Source organism: Macaca fascicularis, chromosome 14 (assembly GCF_037993035.2).
Source record: "Macaca fascicularis isolate 582-1 chromosome 14, T2T-MFA8v1.1".
Lineage (NCBI taxonomy): Eukaryota > Metazoa > Chordata > Mammalia > Primates > Cercopithecidae > Macaca > Macaca fascicularis.
In genome coordinates, this window is record NC_088388.1 from 9,235,009 (window position 1) to 9,255,094 (window position 20,086).

General features: G+C 54.8%; 4 protein-coding genes across 17 annotated transcripts; 3 read left to right on the plus strand and 1 right to left on the minus strand.

Annotated features, from left to right (window-relative positions):
• The first annotated feature begins 821 nt into the window (after window positions 1-821).
• SYVN1 (synoviolin 1) lies at window positions 822-8,065 on the plus strand. Of its 14 annotated transcripts, none has more exons than XM_074013211.1 (16): window positions 822-1,101; window positions 1,740-1,888; window positions 2,024-2,198; window positions 2,284-2,436; window positions 2,578-2,626; window positions 3,007-3,110; window positions 3,738-3,864; window positions 3,961-4,060; window positions 4,137-4,202; window positions 4,296-4,412; window positions 4,509-4,672; window positions 4,955-5,083; window positions 5,161-5,334; window positions 5,423-5,609; window positions 6,514-6,787; window positions 6,862-8,065. In XM_074013211.1, exons 3-16 carry the CDS (start codon window positions 2,154-2,156, stop codon window positions 7,003-7,005), a joined length of 1,833 nt encoding a protein of 610 aa, XP_073869312.1. In that variant the 5' UTR covers window positions 822-1,101; window positions 1,740-1,888; window positions 2,024-2,153; the 3' UTR covers window positions 7,006-8,065. The 14 variants fall into 14 exon arrangements, with proteins under 14 accessions (XP_073869312.1, XP_073869315.1, XP_065385484.1 ...); XM_074013214.1 differs by having other exon boundaries at window positions 6,636-6,787; XM_065529412.1 differs by having other exon boundaries at window positions 2,106-2,198.
• Window positions 7,976-13,785, minus strand: MRPL49 (mitochondrial ribosomal protein L49). Its single transcript, XM_045372123.2, has 4 exons — window positions 13,682-13,785; window positions 10,654-10,804; window positions 9,695-9,819; window positions 7,976-9,581 (listed from the first exon to the last, which is right to left on the minus strand). The coding sequence occupies exons 1-4, from the start codon at window positions 13,757-13,759 to the stop codon at window positions 9,435-9,437; spliced, it is 501 nt and encodes a 166-aa protein (XP_045228058.2). The 5' UTR covers window positions 13,760-13,785; the 3' UTR covers window positions 7,976-9,434.
• Window positions 13,786-13,972: 187 nt separating this feature from the next.
• Window positions 13,973-15,488, plus strand: FAU (FAU ubiquitin like and ribosomal protein S30 fusion). Its single transcript, XM_005577315.4, has 5 exons — window positions 13,973-14,023; window positions 14,294-14,376; window positions 14,471-14,615; window positions 15,079-15,134; window positions 15,312-15,488. Exons 2-5 carry the CDS (start codon window positions 14,302-14,304, stop codon window positions 15,435-15,437), a joined length of 402 nt encoding a protein of 133 aa, XP_005577372.2. The 5' UTR covers window positions 13,973-14,023; window positions 14,294-14,301; the 3' UTR covers window positions 15,438-15,488.
• A 3,103-nt stretch (window positions 15,489-18,591) lies between these two features.
• ZNHIT2 (zinc finger HIT-type containing 2) lies at window positions 18,592-19,913 on the plus strand. Its single transcript, XM_045372119.1, has one exon. The coding sequence runs from the start codon at window positions 18,660-18,662 to the stop codon at window positions 19,872-19,874; it is 1,215 nt and encodes a 404-aa protein (XP_045228054.1). The 5' UTR covers window positions 18,592-18,659; the 3' UTR covers window positions 19,875-19,913.
• The last annotated feature ends 173 nt before the right edge of the window (window positions 19,914-20,086 follow it).

Sequence of the window (20,086 nt, forward strand, 5' to 3'; positions counted from 1 at the left end):
GTCCCAAGATTAGCAGGAATTAATCTCCCAGTCTCGGGTACACCTGGCTGCCCCTCCCTGTCCTGGCGCGGCAAACGTCCCCGGAGGCCAGCCAGGGATCACCCGCCCAAGGACTGCGCTTTCCCTACTCTTCAGCCAACTGGAGCGGGACCTGGGCCTAGGCAACGCAGCTGTCCGCCCCTAACAACCACTCACCTGCTTTCCCCTTTCTATAGGCCAGTAAAGGTACTTTCTTTTTCTTATTGGTCCGCGTAACTTATCGCAACCAATCAGTGGCAGCCACGGGACCCAACTCACTCCCACACAACTTGGGGGGTGATCATGGAGAAGACAAATTTTTGTTTTCCGCATCCAGTTCTCTCAGAGAGCACCGTATTTGTCAAACTGTTGTGACTCTCCCTAAATTGAGGCTTTTAAACATTTCATTCCCCTTAGGCTTGTACAGTCTGTCCCTGGCCTACTCCCCCTCCAGGTGGTACAGCCCGCAAGCGGCTCCACCTCCCAGCCCCTCGCGGGGCCGAGTCCCCCACTAGGCGGAGGCCACTCAGCGCAGGGGTCATACCATCTGTGACTAATAAATAACAGGGGGACCCCCCCCCCACACACAACGTCCCACTGTTGCTCTATTACCTTCTGACCACCTCTCGGACCTCTTGCCCAGCCCTTCCCCGTAGACACGAGCCCCAGATACGGTGGTGACACCATTGCTATGGACCCACGTAGGGCGCAGTGCGAGCCAGGGCAGGACGCATTTGGTACGACCCACGCCGCGCCCCGCGCCGCCGGAAGTGAGGTGTCTGACCCCCGAAGTTCCGGTTCGCAGGGGGTGGGGAGTGTTGTTAACCGGAGCGGCCGCCGCAGTCGCGCGGATTGAGCGGGCTCGCGGCGTTGCGTTCCTGGTGAGTGGGGCGAAGTCTGGCCCGAGTTGTGGTTGGGGTCGGGACCCGAATCTTCCCCTTGAGGGCTCCGGAGTGGGCGCGGCCCTCAGCCCCGCCGCCCGCTTTCGGCCTGTCAGCTGGCCGGAGACCTCAGACGCCGGTGCGGCCGCTCTGCTCAAGCCTGGGCCCTGCCTGCGACGCCCGCAACTCCTAGTGCTCACAGGTGCGCGGCCGCGAGGGCGATCCGGCTCCTGCCGTCCCGCTGCTGCTCTCTGCCGGTCGGCCGTTCTTGTGTTGCCCTGAGTTGACACTACTCCGGGGGTCGGGGGACCCCAGGATTCTAGGCTGACGTTCCCCGCCCGCTCCCGCGGGGCGCGCGTCCGAACTGCCCACCCTAACACAGCTGTCACCGGCGCTGTCGCCTGCCCAGTCTGCTACCCTCTGTGCCTTGGCTGCTCAGCCCTGGCCGCGCGTTCCCGCCCCTGGAGCAGATTTCTGCTGTTGCCTCCCACCCCATCTCCTCCACCGGAGGGTCAGCGGTGCAGCTCCCCCTCCTCCAACACTGCAGCTTTTCCTCATCGCCTCCCTAGAGGCGGCGGCTTGGCAGTCAGCGTGGAAAGAGCCCTAGATTTGAAACAAGACTGACCCAGGTTCCAGGCCTTGCGTCAGTGTGATCACTTAACCCCTTCGAGGCTTATTTGTAAAATGGGGGAGAGTAAGCTATTCTTGGTCTGATGATTTCGAGGGCGAAATGTGATTCCCCCCTCTCCCCGCTTTCTCCTATTGATTGAGGCTGTGCCAGGCACCGTGCTATTTTGCACAGCAGGCGCATCACATAAGTTATTTTCTTGCCCCATTTAGGTCTCCGGGCCAGGGCAATGTTCCGCACGGCAGTGATGATGGCGGCCAGCCTGGCGCTGACCGGGGCTGTGGTGGCTCACGCCTACTACCTCAAACACCAGTTCTACCCCACTGTGGTGTACCTGACCAAGTCCAGCCCCAGCATGGCAGTGAGTTCAGGGCTCAGGGAGGGAGGAACTCCCTGGGAGGGAAGGAGGAGTCTGCCTGGGCCAGGGGCGGGGCTAGAGGTCAGGTAAGTAGGGAAGTAGCCGCCAGCTGTCTAACTTTGAATAAACTGTGATTAGGATGTGGAGGATCCCGAATGATGAGTCCCAAGCAGAGGAAAGCGGAAAGTGACCTCAAACCATAGCCTCTCCCCACTCCTAGGTCCTGTACATCCAGGCCTTTGTCCTTGTCTTCCTCCTGGGCAAGGTGATGGGCAAGGTGTTCTTTGGGCAACTGAGGGCAGCAGAGATGGAGGTAAGATGTCGGTTGCCCCAAAGGTGAGGGCAGGGTGCTGGGAAAGAATGTTTGGGACCCACATTATTCCCTGCCTGGCCCCCAGCACCTTCTGGAACGTTCCTGGTATGCTGTCACAGAGACTTGTCTGGCCTTCACCGTTTTTCGGGATGACTTCAGCCCCCGCTTTGTTGCACTCTTCACTCTTCTTCTCTTCCTCAAATGTTTCCACTGGCTGGCTGAGGATCGTGTGGACTTTGTGAGTCAAGGAAGGGAGTTCTGAAGCAGGTGGAAGCCAGGGAGTGGCCAGCGGGCAGGCTTAAAGAGCAGGGAGGGCTGGGTTGAGGATGTGGGGTGAGCCCCAGGCTTCCTGACAGGCCTCTTGTGTGCTCTGCCTCAGATGGAACGCAGCCCCAACATCTCCTGGCTCTTTCACTGCCGCATTGTCTGTGAGTGAGATTCAGGGGAAGGGAGGGGAGAAGTGGAATGTGAACAGTGGGCCTGTACTCCAGAGCACAGGCCGCCCCCCACAGCTGTACAGGAAAGATAATTTAGGAAGTTAATTTGCATAGTCTCTGTCCTGTTCCACTCCAGGGCTTCTCAACTGCCTGGGCCCTCAGCCCTTTGCCTTCTCACCTGCAGCCTGGGCACCCCAACGACTCCCCCTCCCCCAGGAAGCTCCCAGAGGGCCAGGTTCAGTGGAGTGTGCCCACCTGACTAGATCACTGGGGCCATGGTAGGCTGGAGGGTGGGGCTGTCATAGAGCATTAAATAGCTGTTGGGCCCTGGGCTGACCTCCCATACCCCGCATGTATGGGGGTCCCCACAGCTCTCATGTTCCTTCTGGGCATCCTGGACTTCCTCTTCGTCAGCCATGCCTATCACAGCATCCTGACCCGTGGGGCTTCTGTGCAGCTGGTGTTTGGCTTTGAGGTAATACTGGCTTGGGAGGTTGAGAGGACAAGCCCGAGGTGACCCCACATGCGCTTTGAATAACCCAACAGACCCTTCCTCAGCACCTGCTATGTGGCCAACCTGTGCTGGCCACCAAGGGGCAGTGATCAGATATGGCTCCTGCCCTCCACACACTCACTCCTAGGTGATTGGGGAAGAGCACAAAGAGCCTAGGACAGAGGAGGAACCCCAACCTGGGGCTCAGGAGAGGGTTCCTAGAGGCTTGTGCCAGAGCTAGCTGGTAATGGATAGGAGAGGATTAGCTCGATGGACAATTGGAGGCGTGTCCCTGGCAGAGGGAGAACGTGTTCAGTGACAACAGCTCATATTTGTTGAATGCGAATTTCACACCAGGCCCTGTGCTGAGCTCCTGACCTGCACCTCTTATTTAGCAAGACAATACTGTTATAAAGGAACAGTTAATTCTGTCATTTTATAGATAAGTTAATTGAGGTTCATTGAGTTGCCAAAAGTCACAGCTACTAACTGGAGGGGCTAGGAGGACCCCGGGTATGTCTAGAGCCTGTGATTGTACCACTGCACCTGCTGTGCAGAGGCTCGGGGGAGCAGTGTGTTCACATCCCCCTCGTCCCCCTCTCCCTTCAGTATGCCATCCTGATGACGATGGTGCTCACCATCTTCATCAAGTATGTGCTGCACTCCGTGGACCTCCAGAGTGAGAACCCCTGGGACAACAAGGCCGTGTACATGCTCTACACAGAGCTGTTTACAGGTGAGAGGGGCCTGGGCCTCTCCTGATCTGGACCGGCATACTCCACTCTGCCTCCTGGCCCTGTGACCTGCTGCTTTCTGCATCCCCTCCCCGCAGGCTTCATCAAGGTTCTGCTGTACATGGCCTTCATGACCATCATGATCAAGGTGCACACCTTCCCACTCTTTGCCATCCGGCCCATGTACCTGGCCATGAGGTGAGCCCAGCCCTATCCCCCGATCCTCCCAACCTGATCCCGTCCCTTCTCCTGCTTTCACTGACTGTCCTTTCAGACAGTTCAAAAAAGCTGTGACAGATGCCATCATGTCTCGCCGAGCCATCCGCAACATGAACACCCTGTAAGTAGGCTTGTCATGGCTGCTGTCCCAAGCTGTGTCCTGGGTCCCTCTGCTTCCAGCTCTGGATCTGATACAGCCCGTCATCCTAACCAGGTATCCAGATGCCACCCCAGAGGAGCTCCAGGCAATGGACAATGTCTGCATCATCTGCCGAGAAGAGATGGTGACTGGTGCCAAGAGACTGCCTTGCAACCACATTTTCCATACCAGGTGGGAGGGGCCCTGGGGAGCCTACACAGCGGGGCACAGGCCCCAGAAGGCAGGCCCCTAGGGACCTGCTGACCTCTGCCTGGCCTTGACCCGCAGCTGCCTGCGCTCCTGGTTCCAGCGACAGCAGACCTGCCCCACCTGCCGTATGGATGTCCTTCGGGCATCGCTGCCAGCCCAGTCACCACCACCCCCGGAGCCTGCGGATCAGGGGCCACCCCCTGCGCCCCACCCCCCACCACTCTTGCCTCAGCCCCCCAACTGTGAGTGTCCCCTTGTCTGACCACCCAGCACACCACTGGGTACTTGCCCTGGACTGGGTATGGAAGATGCTGGGAAATTGGAGAGTCCCTGCCCTCCAGAATCTCAGTCTGGGCCAGGAAGGGATGGAAAGATGAGAAATAGATGCTTGCAGTCAGTGTGACCAGTGCTGGGCTCAGGGCCTGTGGGAATAGGACAGAGCTTGCAATAGTCAGGCCCCCTGCCTGGGAGTTGGGTCTGTGTCCATTTGGCCCTTTTCTTACCTCCCTGTCTTCTCTCTGCAGTCCCCCAGGGCCTCCTGCCTCCTTTTCCTCCAGGCATGTTCCCACTGTGGCCCCCCATGGGCCCCTTTCCACCTGTCCCGCCTCCCCCCAGCTCAGGAGAGGCTGTGGCCCCTCCATCCACCAGTGCAGGTAAGTCTTTGGGTACTGTGACAGCCAGGGGGTGGCAGGGATGGAACACTCACTGACTTCTTCTTCCTGCTCTTCAGCAGCCCTTTCTCGGCCCAGTGGAGCAGCTACAACCACAGCTGCTGGCACCAGTGCTGCTGCTGCTTCTGCCACAGCATCTGGCCCAGGCTCTGGCTCTGCCCCAGAAGCTGGCCCTGCCCCTGGCTTCCCCTTCCCTCCTCCCTGGATGGGTATGCCCCTGCCTCCGCCCTTTGGTAAGCTGGGCCACTCTGGGTTCTTCTGGGGGGTGAGGTTGGTGTCTGGCCCCAGCAGCCCAGACTGAGCCTTTCTCTCTCTCTCCAGCCTTCCCCCCGATGCCTGTGCCCCCTGCGGGGTTTGCTGGGCTGACCCCAGAGGAGCTACGAGCTCTGGAGGGCCATGAACGGCAGCACCTGGAGGCCCGGCTGCAGAGCCTGCGTAATATCCACACACTGCTGGACGCCGCCATGCTACAGATCAACCAGTACCTCACTGTGCTGGCCTCCTTGGGGTGTGTCTGTACAGGGGAAGCAGAGTGGGTTTGGTGGGTCAGGAGTGGAGCTGCCAGGAGGTCCCCAGCAGTGGTTCTTGGCCTTTGATACCTGCCAATTCAGGCTACCTATCTACAGGTCCATCCAGATTCTCCAGGAGTTCTTGGTAACTCCTGGTGCCTGTCTATCCTCCCACTCCAGAAAGCACGTCTGGATCTAACTAGGAGTGATGTTTATTCGAGAGCTGACTTTGGATCTTACTTCTTTTTATTTCTCTAAAGTCAAATTATTCAGAATTTGCAGTGCTTTAGTTCATCACATGATATTCTCCTGAGATGTAGTGACACTTAGATTGACAACTGCTGCCCCCAAACTGAGGGAGCAAATAATAGGAAGTCACTTGGAGCCATCCTGGCCCAAGTTCAAGCGCTGGTCCCATCACTCGTTTTTGACCTCTTAACGTTATTTGAATAAAGGGGTCTTAATTCATATTTGTAAGTGATGTCTACTGCCGATGCGGTGGCTCACACCTGTAATATCAGCACTTTCGGAGGCTGAGGCAGGACTGTTTGAGCCTAGGAGTTTAAGGGTGCGGTGAGCTATGATTGTGCCACTAAATTCCAGCTTTGGTGATGGAGCCAAGACCCTGTCTTTTAAAAAAGTGACATGTACATAATGCCTGGCATCTAGCAGTGACAGCACAGGCTTGGAGAGGAACTTGAGTCCAAGGCTTGAGCACTGTGGCTTATTCAGTGGGTCCCCTATAAGGTGCCTGACTCCCCAGGGTGGAGACTGCAGGGTAAGAGTGAACAGGTCAACAGTCCCTGCCTGCAAGCACCTTATAGCTAAGGGATAGAATCACTTGGCCCTTGAGTCAAGTCACCCTGTCTGAGTTCATTCAGCATGTTCACTTGTGTTTGCCAGGCACTGGGGCCACAAGGGCACATCATTCTATACTCTGTTCTGCAAGGCTCACCAAGGGCAGGAGAATCTGCCCAACCTAGGATGCCAAGGCCAGACCCGCCTCTCGTCCCTTCTCTTCCCAGGCCCCCTCGGCCTGCCACTTCAGTCAGCTCCCCTGAGGAGACTGCCACTACAGTTATTGCTGCTGCCTCCTCCACCAGCATCCCCAGCTCAGAGGCCACGACCCCAACCACAGGAGCCTCCCCAACAGCCCCTGAAACGGAAAGGCCTCCAGGTAGGTGTGATTGGCCTCCAGCCGGGGGAGCAGGGAACTTCTCTAGGTTCCACTTCCAGTCTCTCTGTCCTCAGCTCCTGAGTCAGTGGGCACAGAGGAGATGCCCGAGGATGGAGAGCCTGATGCAGCAGAGCTCCGCCGGCGCCGCCTGCAAAAGCTGGAGTCTCCTGTTGCCCACTGACACTGCCCCAGCCCAGCCCCAGCCCCTGCTCTTTTGAGCAGCCCTCGCTGGAACACATCCTGCCACCAAGTGCCAGCTCCCTCTCTGTCTGCAGCAGGGAGTAGTACCCCCAGCTCTGAGAAAGAGGCGGCATCCCCTAGGCCAAGTGGAAAGAGGCTGGGGTTCCCATTTGACTCCAGCCCTCAGAGTCCCAGGCAGCTATGGGGATCTCGGGTCAGTTCCAGCCTTCCTCTCCAACTCTTCAGCCCTGTGTTCTGCTGGGGCCATGAAGGCAGAAGGTTGAGCCTCTGAGAAGCCCTCTTCTTCCCCTACCCCTTTCTGGGAGAAGGGGCAGCCCCTCTGAGCCCTACTTGTATGTGTGGAGTCACACTGCAGTGCCGAACAGTATTAGCTCCCGTTCCCAAGTGTGGACTCCAGAGGGGCTGGAGGCAAGCTATGAACTTGCTCCCTGGCCCACCCCTAAGACTGGTACCCATTTCCTTTTCTTCCCCTGATCTCCCCAGAAGCCTCTTGTGGTGGTGGCTGTGCCCCCTATGCCCTGTGGCATTTCTGCGTCTTACTGGCAACCACACAACTCAGGGAAAGGAATGCCTGGGAGTGGGGGGGGCAGGCGGGCAGCACTGAGGGACCCTGCCCCGCCCCTCCCCCCAGGCCCCTTTCCCCTGCAGCTTCTCAGGTGAGACTGACCTGTCTCACCCAGCAGCCACTGCCCAGCCGCACTCCAGGCAAGGGCCAGTGTGCCTGCTCCTGACCACTGCAATCCCAGCGCCCAAGGAAGGCCACTTCTCAACTGGCAGAACTTCTGGAGTTTAGAATTGGAATTACTTCCTTACTAGTGTCTTTTGGCTTAAATTTTGTCTTTTGAAGTTGAATGCTTAATCCCGGGAAAGACGAAGGTCTTTCCAGTTTAGAAAAGGCTCTGTACCAAGGAGGAACCACAGGAGCTGGGACCTGCCTGCCCCTGTCTTTTCCCCTTGGTTTTGTGTTACAAGAGTTGTTGGAGACAGTTTCAGATGATTATTTAATTTGTAAATATTGTACAAATTTTAATAGCTTAAATTGTATATACAGCCAAATAAAAACTTGCATTAACAGTTGGTGGGGTTTGTCTCATGGAATCAATAAAATCAGTGTCAGGCTCCTTGCTGTGGCTGTACACTTGAGAATGGAATGGAATCTCCAGGAGTTAGGGTTTCCATGGAAGCCAGCACTATCCTTGGGGACACCATTGACCATTAACAGATTAGGAAGATGTGCCCATTTTACACATGGAAAAGCAGCCCAGAGTTCAGTGCCCTGCCTCAGGGCAGAGACCAAGTTGGGGAGCCAGGAACTGGGAGCTGTCTTAGCCAGTTTGGGGGTAGGGTAGGGTCTCAGGCCTTTGGCCCCTGTGACTCCAATGAAGGCTAGTGAGCTGGGGTTGGGATGAGATGGCAGGGTGAAAGGTCAGCGTATTCCTGCCTGCAAACCCCTCCCCAGCCTTGATTCCAGGTCAGCAGGCTGGGGAGGATGGCCCTATGCTGGCTGTGAGGAGTTCCAGCCACTCCCTTGTGATCAGGCCAGCAAGTCTGGTCTGCAACGGAACAGTGACCAAGAATGGGCCTCCTACCTCTCTAGGAGAAACAGCCCAGGGCTAACGTGGGCACTGTACTTTGAACAGAAGATCTCCAAGCCCCATGCCCGAGTCATCTGTGTTCATAGCCTGTACCAAACAAGATCTGGCCTAGAGCAAGGGCTTGGGGATGTTTGCAACAATGAGCTTTGGAGGGCCAAGGGAACAAAGTGACCAGTGGCTCTGCCCTGTGCTACCTTCCCCTAAACTAGGTTGGGCTACTGCTTCCACCAAATAGCAACTAGAATTTGAATTGCTGAGCCCAAGGAAAGGAAAACAAAACAGGCCAAGGTGGGCAGGGCACATGGCTCACGCCTATAATCCCAGCACTTTGGGAGGCCGAGGTGGGCGGATCACTTGGAGTCAGTTTGAGACCAGCCTGGCCAACATGGTGAAACCTCATCTTTACTAAAAATACAAAAATTAGCAGGTTGTGGTGGCGGGTGCCTGTAATCCCAGCTACTCAGGAGGCTGAGGCAGGAGAACTGCTTGAACCCAGAGGTGGAAGTTGCAGTGAACCAAGATCATGCCACTGCACTCCATCCTGGGCAACAGAGTGAGACTCCATCTCAAAAAACAAAAAACAACAGGCCAAGATAGGAGGGAGAGAAAGCTGCTGACACCCCCCATTAGCCTGGTTATTCCTATTTGGTCTCTCACATTAGGCACTCTCCCCCAGCATGTACATAGGGTCCAGTTTTCTCCTTTATGCAAGCAAGGCCTGACCCCAAAGTCCTTTAGCCTTAGTTTCTGTATCCCCTGTCTCAGGGGCTCCAACACCCACCTCCCTCCTCCTGAGGCCCCCTAGACTTGATCCGCAGGGCAGGCTGACATGCAGGCTGCTCAGCTAGGCCTCAGAAGCCTTTCTCCAAGAGCCAGGCTTTAAGCTCCTGGTCAAAGTAGCCCTTGATTCGCAGGGTACCTGTCACCTCATTGACCTGGGTGACGGGTGTCTTCCCCAGCAGCGGGCTCAGAAAATCTTCCACATCTTTCTGCAGGGCCTAGGGAAAGATGACAAATCAGGTCAGGCCAAGAGTCCCTTCCCTTGAAAGGACTCCTGTCCCTCCAGCCCTGAAAGGGTCAGGCCCAGCCCCAGACCCACCCACCTACTTACCCAGATGTCCCCTTCTACTTTCCGGATCACAGTCATCTGCCGGTTGCCATGCGTGATGTCCTTGTAGACAGGGACATTGTGCATCCGAGAGCGTCGTACAAAGTAGGGCAGGTTGGGTGGGGGGTCTGCGACAAGGAAAGACACTGTTAAATCAACTCTTCCTAGGTGCCATCCCACCTCAGCCAAGGTCCTTGCTCTCAGTCTGCAGAGGGCAAATGCACCCAGCTGGACCAAGCCACCTCCAGACTTTAGGTCAGGGGGTCTCCTCTTTCCTTCAGCTTGGAGTCAGGACCAAATTGTTCACCCTGGTACCCTAAGGCCCCGCACAAGGCCTGTCACTAAGTAGGTACTCAAGAAAACATGAAGTCAGGGACATGCCTCCCTGGATCTTTGGGTCCCCCTCTAGGCCAATCCTTGCCCTCCTCCACTGGGTCAGGGAGGCTGAAAGCAATCTCTGGAACAAAGAGATTGGGATTTACAAGCACTGAGCACCTACCATATGCTGGGCTCTGCACTAAGGGCTCTAGGTACTGAGCAGATCATCTCCATTTTGCTAAAACAGGTTGGGTCAAGCTAAGTGACTAATTCAAGATAGTATCAACAGTAAATAAAGCCAAATTCAAATCCAGAACTGCCTGACTCCATGCTGTGTTATTAATTATAGACATAGTCTCCTGGGGGGAAAGAAGGTCCAAGCTCTTGGGTTTTCTCTCTGTTGTTTACTTTCCCCCATATGGGGAAGACCCAATCCCAATAGTGTGGATGGATGAGTACCAGTGAACAACAGAGGACTCCATTCCTGGGCTCTTCCTCAGGCATGAGACAGATGTAACCCACAGGGATCGCAAAACAAGTCCTGAACCCACTGAAGAGTCCAGAGCCTCATGGGGGAGGCCAACCTCTGGGGAAGAGGTGATGCTCCGTGAAGTTTTCAAATCATCCCTAACCACCCAGCTCACCTCTGGGAGGCTGCCAGCCACTAGGGGTAGGATAATGTTCATGTTTTGGGGGATCTGGGATCCTTGTAGCTGGTAACAGGCGCTCCACAAACTGATATTCATCCACAGACTCCACAAAGCTGGGGTAATCTGGAGGGCCCTGGGTCTGGCTCTGAAGCAAAACAAAAATTCCATTTCTCCATTAGCCTACACAACACAGGATGGCATAAGTTCAGTAAGTAGAGAATGGAAACATTACAGGCAGAGAGAATGGCATGAATAAAAGGCTGGGCGATCGGTGTGAAAGCTATCAGAATCAAAATGGAGTGAGTCACTTGGGTTAAAAATCCCAACAAACAAAGCTAGGGAGGGCCATGAAGAGAGAGTTCTTGGCCGGGCATGGTGGCTCATGTCTGTAATCCCAGCTCTCAGGGAGGCAGAGGTGGGAGGATGGCTTGAGCCCAGGAGTTCGAGACCTGCCTGGGTAATATAGCGAGACCCTGTTCTCCACAAAAAGGAAAAAAAAAAAAAAAAGACAAAAAAAAAAAAAAAAAGAGTTCTTGTGCACAAATACTTAATAACAAGAACTATCACAAAAGACTGCAAAAACCACAGACTTGCACAAAGGCCACTGCAACCTTACACAAAAAAGTATTTCTGGCTGGGCACGGTGGCTCACGTCTGTAATCCCAGCACTTTGGGAGGCCGAGGCAGGTGGATCACCTGAAGTCAGGAGTTCAACACCAGCCTGGCCAACATGGCGAAACCCCATCTCTACTAAAAATACAAAAATTGGCCGGGCGCGGTGGCTCAAGCCTGTAATCCCAGCACTTTGGGAGGCCGAGGCGGGTGGATCACGAGGTCAGGAGATCGAGACCATCCTGGCTAACATGGTGAAACCCCGTCTCTACTAAAAATACAAAAAACTAGCCGGGCGTGGTGGCGGGCGCCTGTAGTCCCAGCTACTCGGAGGCTGAGGCGGGAGAATGGCGTGAACCCGGGAGGCGGAGCTTGCAGTGAGCCGAGATCGCGCCACTGCACTCCAGCCTGGGCGACACAGGGAGACTCCGTCTCAAAAAAAAAAAAAAAAGGCCGGGCGCGGTGGCTCAAGCCTGTAATCCCAGCACTTTGGGAGGCCGAGGCGGGTGGATCACGAGGTCAGGAGATCGAGACTATCCTGGCTAACACGGTGAAACCCCGTCTCTACTAAAAATACAAAAAAAAAAATTAGCCGGGGGTGGTAGCGGGCGCCTGTAGTCCCAGCTACTTGGGAGGCTGAGTCGGGAGAATGGCGTGAACCCAGGGGGCGGAGCTTGCAGTGAGCTGAGATCGCGCCACTGCACTCCAGCCTGGGAGACACAGCGAGACTCCATCTCAAAAAAAAAAAAAAAAAAAAAAAAAAAATTAGCCAGGTATGGTAGTGCATGCCTGTAATCCCAGCTACTTGGGAGGCTGAGGCAGGAGAATTGCTTGAACACAGGGGGCAGCGGTTGCAGTGAACTGGTATCATGCTACTGCACTGCAGCCTGGGTGACAGAGCAACAAGACTCTCTCAAAAAACAAAAATAAACAAACAAAAATTTCTGCAGGGCCATCTGTCCAACAACTGCCTGTCCAATCTTGAACTGGCACCACCCTTGTTATTCATCCTTGTAGCCAAGGATAACTATCTCAATACAATTATGTAATATTCTTTTTTCCTTTCCTTTATTTTTTTTTTGGGGGGGGACGGAGTCTCACTCTGTCACCTAGGCTGGAGTGCAGTGGCGTGATCTCGGCTCACTGCAACCTCCGCCTCCCAAGTTCAAGTTAAGTCTCCTGCCTCAGCCTCCCAAGTAGCTGGGACTACAGGCACACGCCATCACACCCGGCTAATTTTTGTATTTTTTGTAGAGACGGGTTTCACCATGTTGGCCAGGCTAGTCTCAAACTCCTGACTCCAGGTGATCTATCCGCCTTGGCCTCCCAAAGTGCTGGGATTACAGGCGTGAGCCACCGTGCCTGGCCCATTTTTCCGTTAAAAACCTTTGTCTTCTTTTACCTCCCTGATAAGCACATAGTATACACCCATTTCAGAATAAATATCATTTTCTTTTAGAGTCCGTTATTTAAGTTGACATAAGATAGCACCAGTCTTTGGTTTTCCATGGTGCAGGGTACAGACGGGATGGAAAGGAGGCTCAGATACTCTGAATGGTCTACCTCTCTTAGGATTTCGGTGGGATTCAAAAGAGTATGTGTAGACTTCTGAAAAGTCAATCAAGTCTTTAGAAACTTAAGGCTTAACTTTCTGCCTCGGTTTTAGGAATAGATATTATTATTACATTGGCAGCGTAACCTTGTTTGTACCTTCATGATTGCCTGGCTGGCCTTGCTCACCTAATCACATCTGTGATTGGATATAGTGGTGTTTAATCTTATGATTGCCTTAACAATTAAGGCAATCAGCCGGGCGCGGTGGCTCACGCCTGTAATCCCAGCACTTCGGGAGGCCGAGGCGGGCGGATCGCGAGGTCAGGAGATCGAGACCATCCTGGCTAACACGGTGAAACCCATCTCTACTAAAAATACAAAAAAATTAGCCTAGCGTGGTGGCGGGCGCCTGTAGTCCCAGCTACTCAGGAGGTTGAGGCAGGAGGATGGCGTGAACCCGGGAGGCGGAGCTGGCAGTAAGCCGAGATCGCGCCACTGCACTCCAGCCTGCGCAACAGAACGAGACTCTGTCTCAAAAAAAAAAAAAAGAAAAAAAGAATTAAGGCAATCATAATTCCCTACGCACACTCATGCTAGGATCCCGCCCCTTATCTGAAACGTTTTGGCTTACATAGACACTGCCAGGCACTGTGTTAAGTGCTCCCAAAGAGCACCGCAGTCTACCACTTTCTCTCTCGTTTCTGTATCTACACTCGATCGGGAGACAAGCTCTTCCGATCGAAAACGACAAAACTAAGGCCCCAAGTAGGAATGCCTTAGTTTTCGGGGTTAACAATGATTAACACTGAGCCTCACACCCACGCGATGCCCTCAGCTCCTCGCTCAGCGCTCTCACCAACAGCCGTAGCCCGCAGCCCCGCTGGACACCGGTTCTCCATCCCCGAAGCGCAGCCCGGAACATGGTAACGGCCATCTTGACCTCGTACGCCAGCCGTCTGTGCACGCAACGGTCTGGTTCCGCCCCCTCCTGCGCGCGCTGCCTGCCCCTGGCAGGCTCGCCTGTGCGAGCGTAAAGGGGCGGAGCTAGGGTCGCCTTGGGCGGTACAAATATCAGAGACCCGCGCGGTCGCTCAGTAGTGACGTGATACGCAGCTCGCGGTCAGTACAGACGCGCCCTCGCTTCTTCCTCTTTCTCGACTCCATCTTCGCGGTAGCGGCAGCTGGGACCGCGGTTCAGGTAAGAATAGGGCCTTGGCTGGATCCGAAGGGCTTGTAGCAGATTGGCTGCGGGATCAGAGGGCGCGGGGGAAACTGAAGAACCAGGCCGGCTCTGTGGCCCTGCTCCAGTCCCTATCCGAATTCTTCGGGAGGCCTGGCCTTCCCCACGTGAGCCGCCGCGACCACCTCCATCCCATCGCTATCGTTTCTGGACCACTTTCCATTCCCAAACCTCCTTTATCCCAGAGCATTTCTTCGCTTCTCTTACAAGCCGTATTTCTTTACTCAGTCGTCAACATGCAGCTTTTTGTCCGCGCCCAGGAGCTACACACCCTCGAGGTGACCGGCCAGGAAACGGTCGCCCAAATCAAGGTAAGGCTGCTTGGTGCGCCCTGGGTTCCATTTTCTTGTGCTCTTCACCCTCGCGGCCCGAGGGAACACTTACGAGCCTTATCTTTCCCTGTAGGCTCATGTAGCTTCACTGGAGGGCATTGCCTCGGAAGATCAAGTCGTGCTCCTGGCAGGCACCCCCTTGGAGGATGAGGCCACTCTGGGCCAGTGCGGGGTGGAGGCCCTGACTACCCTGGAAGTAGCAGGCCGCATGCTTGGAGGTGAGTGAGAGAAGAATGTTTTTTGAACTACTGGTAAGCGTCTAGTGGGTAGGGGGTGCATAGTCCTGGCAGCTGAGTGTCACACCTATGGTAATAGAGTACTTCTCACTGCCCTCAGTTCAGAGTGATTCTTCCTGTTTACATCCCTCATGTTGAACACAGACGTCCATGGGAGACTGAGCCAGAGTGTAGTTGTGTTTCAGTCACATCACGAGATCCGAGTCTGGTTATCAGCTTCCCCACTAAAATTAGGTCAGACCGGGGCCCCCAAAGTGCTCTAGAAAGTTAGAAGCTGGAAAATCCTGAAATGAAACTTAAGATTTCAAGGTCAGATATCTGCAGCTTTGTTCTCATTACCTGTTGGGCCCAGCTTCTCTTTAAAGGCTTGAATTGAGGAAAGAGGGGTTCTGCTGGGTGGCACCTTCTTGCTCTTACCTGCTGGTTCCTTCCTTTCCCATTACAGGTAAAGTCCATGGTTCCCTGGCCCGTGCTGGGAAAGTGAGAGGTCAGACTCCTAAGGTGAGTGAGAGTATTAGTGGTCATGGTGTTTGGACTTTGTCTTTTCCTGTCACAGCTAAATCAAGTCCCTGGGTTCTTACCCGGTTTGCCTTCTCCCTCCCTGGAGATGAGCCTGAGGGAAAGGATGCTAGGTGTGGAAGACAGAAACCAGGGCCTGATTAACCCTCCCTTCTTCAGGTGGCCAAACAGGAGAAGAAGAAGAAGAAGACCGGTCGGGCTAAGCGCCGGATGCAGTACAACCGGCGCTTTGTCAACGTTGTGCCCACCTTTGGCAAGAAGAAGGGCCCCAATGCCAATTCTTAAGTCCTTTGTAATTGCGGCTTTCTCTAATAAAAAAGCCACTTAGTTCAGTCATCGCATTGCTTCATCTTTATTTGCAAGGCCTTGGGGAGAGGTTGGTGCTGTGTCCCCTGTAAGAACAGTGAGGCAGAAAAGCCGTTGGTATAGGGGAAGAAATGGTAAACTGCAAGAGGAATTTTCTGTGAAGAAACAGTAGCCACAGATCCTGGGGCTTCAGGTGTAGAATTGGAGTTATTCCCTATCCTAAGTAACTTGATCAGTCCCCTCAAGTCATTCTTTTTCATCTTCTAAACAGAGAAGGTAGCAGGAATCATTGTGGTGAGACGTTTGTTATGGAGGCAGCAGTGGGAGGGATGGGTGGGGGAAGAGGTTTGTATAGAAGGTGAACCTGGTCATTCCCTGAACTTGATACCAGCTGTGGCCTTAGAGTCCAGGGCAGGAATCTGGTCTGCCTCGGTTTTAGAAATAAATATTACGTTGGGTGCATGGTCTCGTTTGTACCTCTATGATTGCCTGGCTAGACTTGGTAACCTAATCACATCTGTGATTGGATATAGTGATGTTTTGGTGTTCCCAAAAGTTGGATTATCTCTGGGGCTGATTCAGGGTTGCCTTCTAGCAACTGAGCCTCCCAGCACTTCTGAACCCCACTTACTCATTCAGCTAAAGTTTCTGGACCTGCCAGTTCTTGGGAAATAGCATCCAACAGGGTAAAACCCTTGGGCTGTGGACTTTGAATGCCTGAGTTTGGACCTTTTTTTTCCTAATCCATTTACTGGGTGGCTGGCCTTTGAACTAACTACTAATTTAATCTCTGCCATCTCCAGAGCTGCTGTGAAGGTTAAAGGATGTAGTGTGTGAATCTTGGCTATTTTCGTCTCGTGGTGTTAAAGACATGCTTTCTGCTTTCTAGCAGTTTAGAAAGGGGGAGGATGTGGACAGATACAATAGCATCCCAGAGAGGGCCTCTTTTTTGTTTTTCTTTTTTCTTTATCTTTTATTGAGACGGAGTCTCCAACCTCCTGGGTTCGCACCATTCTTCTGCCTCAGCCCCCAGAGTAGCTGGGACTACAGGCATGTGCCACCACGCTTAGCTAATTTTTTGTATTTTTAGTAGAGATGGGTTTTCCCTATGTTGGCCGGGATGGTCTCGATCTCTTGACATTGTGATCACCCGCCTTGGCCTCCCAAAGTGCTGGGATTACAGGTGTGAGCCACAGCACCCGGCCTTTTTTCTTTTTGAGTCAAGGTCTCTCATCCAGGCTGGAGTGCAGTCGCATAGTCATGGCTCACTGCAGCCTCCAAGTCCTGGGCCCAGGTGATCCTACTCAGCCTCCCAAGTAGCTGAGGACTGCAGGCATGCACCACCACTCCTGGCTAAGTTTTTGTACTTCTTGCAGAGACGGGGTTTTGTTGCTGTGTTGCCCAGGCTGGTCTTGAACTGGGCTCAAGTGATCCGCCCACCTTGGCCTCCCAAAGTACTGAGAGTACAGGTGTCAGCCACTGTGCCCAACTGAGAGGTCGTGTTTAAATGACATGTGTGAGACCTGAGATGAATAAATCAAGTGATCAGGTAGGGGAATATTTTAAGCCAAGAGGACTGTATGAAGATGGGGAAGAGGTGATGTCTAGGGGTGGGAGCAGATCCTGCAAGGCCTTGTCAGCCATGGAGAGAAGTTTGGGTTTGAGTCCAAGTGCAATGGAGGGTCGCAGAAGGGTTTTGAGTAAGAGAAGGATCTGATCTGACTTGTGATCTAATTTATCTGGCAGGTTTTTCTGGAGGGCTGGCAAGAAAGGAAAAACACAATGTGTTGTCATCCACGTGAGGGGTCAGGAAGCTTAGACCACCAGTAGTAGTAGTAGGGATGCAAAGAACACTCACAGTTTGGTTCATCACACCTCCACTCCACCATAAGACTGAGCTCTGTTAGAACAGGGACCCCCAACTCCCTTTGATGTGCATTGTGTTCTTGGCACCTAGAATGGGGCCTGCACTTAATGAGATGGATGAATAGTGGTATTTAATAAGATACTTAATGAAGAGTCAGTTTTGGAGGAAAAATAGGAGCTCAAATATTTCTTTTTTTTTTTTTTTTTTTTTTTTTTTTTGAGACGGAGTCTCGCTCTGTCACCCAGGCTGGAGTGCAGTGGCCGGATCTCAGCTCACTGCAAGCTCCTCCTCTCGGGTTCACGCCATTCTCCTGCCTCAGCCTCCCAAGTAGCTGGGACTACAGGCACCCGCCACTTCGCCCGGCTAGTTTTTTGTATTTTTTAGTAGAGACGGGGTTTCACCGTATTAGCCAGGATGGTCTCCATCTCCTGACCTCATGATCCGCCCATCTCGGCCTCCCAAAGTGCTGGGATTACAGGCTTGAGCCACCGCGCCCGGCCTCAAATATTTCTTAAATACTGCTTTTTATTTGTTTTTTTGAGGTGGAGTTCCTCTCTGTGGCCCAGGCTCCCAGGCTGGAGGGCGGTGGCGCGATCTCAGCTCACTGCAACCTCCACCTCCTGGGTTCAAATGATTCTCCTGCCTCAGCCTCCGGAGTAGCTGGGACTACAGGCACCCGTCCCTCACGCCCGGCTAATTTTGTATTAGTAGAGATGGGGTTTCTCCATGTTGGTCAGGCCGTGGTCAAACTTCTGACCTCAGGTCATCTGCCCGCCTTGGCCTCCCAAAGTGCTGGGATTATCGGCGTGAGAGCCACCGCACCCGATCCCAACTGCCCTTTTATTCGTCTGTGTCCTCTAGTGCATTTTATTTGTCTGTGTACAGCGCAGGGATGCATCGCCTTTCTGAGGCTTGGCACAATTAGTGGCCCAGGGTAGGTGTTTAGTAAAAGTGGATTTCTGCCACAGCGCATTATAGAGCTAAAGAGAGAGGGTTTTCTCTTTAGATGATCGGGCCACGTTTTGGTGTGACCGCTAGGGGGAGAGGTGGCACCGGCGGAGCGCTCGCCAGACCCATTTTTCCGCTCCTTGCGTCATCGCACAGGGCGGGGCTCGTACCTGACGCCCGGCGTCTGGGCCTGCTCTCACCCTACTAGGGAAAGGGGTGGGGCTCGGCTTTCCGGCGTGGGCGGAAATTGCTCAGAATCCTCGGGAGCTTTGCGAAACGACAGACCGTCGTCGACCCCGCGGTGAGCCGGAAGTAATTGAATAAGCCCCGGAAGTTTGGAACTATCGCCGGCGTGCGTTCGCAGGTAGATCGCGGTGCCGGTTGCTATGGAGCCGGTCGGGCCTTGTGGTTTCTGCCCGGCGGGGGAGGCCCAGCCCGCGCGTTACACCTGCCCTCGCTGTAATGCGCCCTATTGCTCGCTGCGCTGCTACCGGACGCATGGCACCTGCGCAGAAAACTTCTACCGTGACCAGGTGCTGGGAGAGCTCCGCGGCCGCAGCGCCTCGCCCAGCCGCCTGGCAAGCGCCCTACGCCGGCTGCGTCAGCAACGCGATACCGAGGACGAGCCTGGGGAAACAGGCCTTAGCCCCGGCCCGGCGCCCGGCGGCCTCTCGGGACTGTGGGAGCGGCTGGCGCCGGCCGAAAAAACTGCCTTCGAGCGGCTGCTGAGCCGTGGTGAGGCCGGGCGGCTGCTTCCTCCATGGCGGCCGTGGTGGTGGAAGCGCGGAGCCGGACCGTGGCGGCTTCTGGAGGAGCTGGATGATGTCCCGGGCAGTGATGCCGCGGGGCTGGAGCCCGCCCTTGCGAGGACCCCGCCGGAATCTATGAACGATGCCTTCGCCGCGGAGCTCGCGGCTGCCGAGCTGGTTCTTGGAGATGTCCCGGGGGCCTGCACGCCCGCCATACCCACCCGCATCCCCACGCTGGTCAGCCTGAGCCGCGGCCCAGTCTCGCCGCTCGTGCGCTTCCAGCTGCCCAATGTGCTGTTCGCCTACGCGCATACTCTCGCCCTGTATCACGGCGGTGACGACGCACTGCTCTCTGACTTCTGTGCTACACTGCTCGGCGTTTCCGGAGCCCTGGGTGCCCAGCAAGTCTTCGCCTCTGCGGAAGAAGCCCTGCAGGCCGCAGCCCACGTGCTGGAAGCAGGCGAACACCCGCCTGGGCCCCTGGGCACACGAGGGGCTATGCACGAGGTCGCTCGCATCCTGCTGGGTGAGGGCCCGACCAACCAGAAAGGCTACACGCTGGCAGCACTGGGAGACCTGGCAAAGACCCTGGGCCGTGCCCGGAAACAGGCTGTGCTTAGAGAAGAGCGAGATCATCTTTACCGGGCCCGGAAAAAGTGCCAATTCCTCCTGGCCTGGACCAATGAAAATGAGGCGGCCCTCACACCCCTGGCTCTAGATTGCGCCAGGGCTCACCAAGCCCATGCTGTGGCAGCCGAGGAGGTGGCCGCCCTCACTGGGGAGCTGGAGCGGCTTTGGGGAGGCCCCGTGCCACCTGCCCCAAGGACTCTCATTGAGGAGCTCCCTGGCTGAACTGGGGACCCTGGTCATTAATAAAGCTGTGAGTGGTCAGCCCTGTTGCCTGTTTCTGAAGGATAGTTATTGTCCTACCAGGCCCCCAGAGTCCTGGGCCCACAAGCCACTGCTCAGCTTCTCCCTGATCAGTGCTGACCCAGCCAGTCCTAGGGGAGAGAAGTGCACCAATGGTTCCCAATGTTTATCCAAAGGAGGAAGAGCATCTCCGA

Excerpts from the sequence above, each read along its gene's own strand:
- FAU (XM_005577315.4), top strand. The coding sequence starts at position 14,302 with ATGCAGCTTTTTGTCCGCGCCCAGGAGCTACACACCCTCGAGGTGACC. Across the intron at positions 14,377-14,470 it reads AAACGGTCGCCCAAATCAAG|GCTCATGTAGCTTCACTGGA; the intron begins GTAAGGCTGCTT and ends CTTTCCCTGTAG. Across the intron at positions 15,135-15,311 it reads TGAGAGGTCAGACTCCTAAG|GTGGCCAAACAGGAGAAGAA; the intron begins GTGAGTGAGAGT and ends TCCCTTCTTCAG.
- ZNHIT2 (XM_045372119.1), top strand. The coding sequence starts at position 18,660 with ATGGAGCCGGTCGGGCCTTGTGGTTTCTGCCCGGCGGGGGAGGCCCAG.
- SYVN1 (XM_065529412.1), top strand. The coding sequence starts at position 1,757 with ATGTTCCGCACGGCAGTGATGATGGCGGCCAGCCTGGCGCTGACCGGG. Across the intron at positions 2,627-3,006 it reads CTTTCACTGCCGCATTGTCT|CTCTCATGTTCCTTCTGGGC; the intron begins GTGAGTGAGATT and ends GGGTCCCCACAG. Across the intron at positions 4,061-4,136 it reads CCCATGTACCTGGCCATGAG|ACAGTTCAAAAAAGCTGTGA; the intron begins GTGAGCCCAGCC and ends CTGTCCTTTCAG.
- MRPL49 (XM_045372123.2), bottom strand. The coding sequence starts at position 13,759 with ATGGCCGTTACCATGTTCCGGGCTGCGCTTCGGGGATGGAGAACCGGT. Across the intron at positions 10,805-13,681 it reads GCTGCGGGCTACGGCTGTTG|AGCCAGACCCAGGGCCCTCC; the intron begins GTGAGAGCGCTG and ends GTTTTGCTTCAG. Across the intron at positions 9,820-10,653 it reads TGGCTGGCAGCCTCCCAGAG|ACCCCCCACCCAACCTGCCC; the intron begins GTGAGCTGGGTG and ends TCCTTGTCGCAG.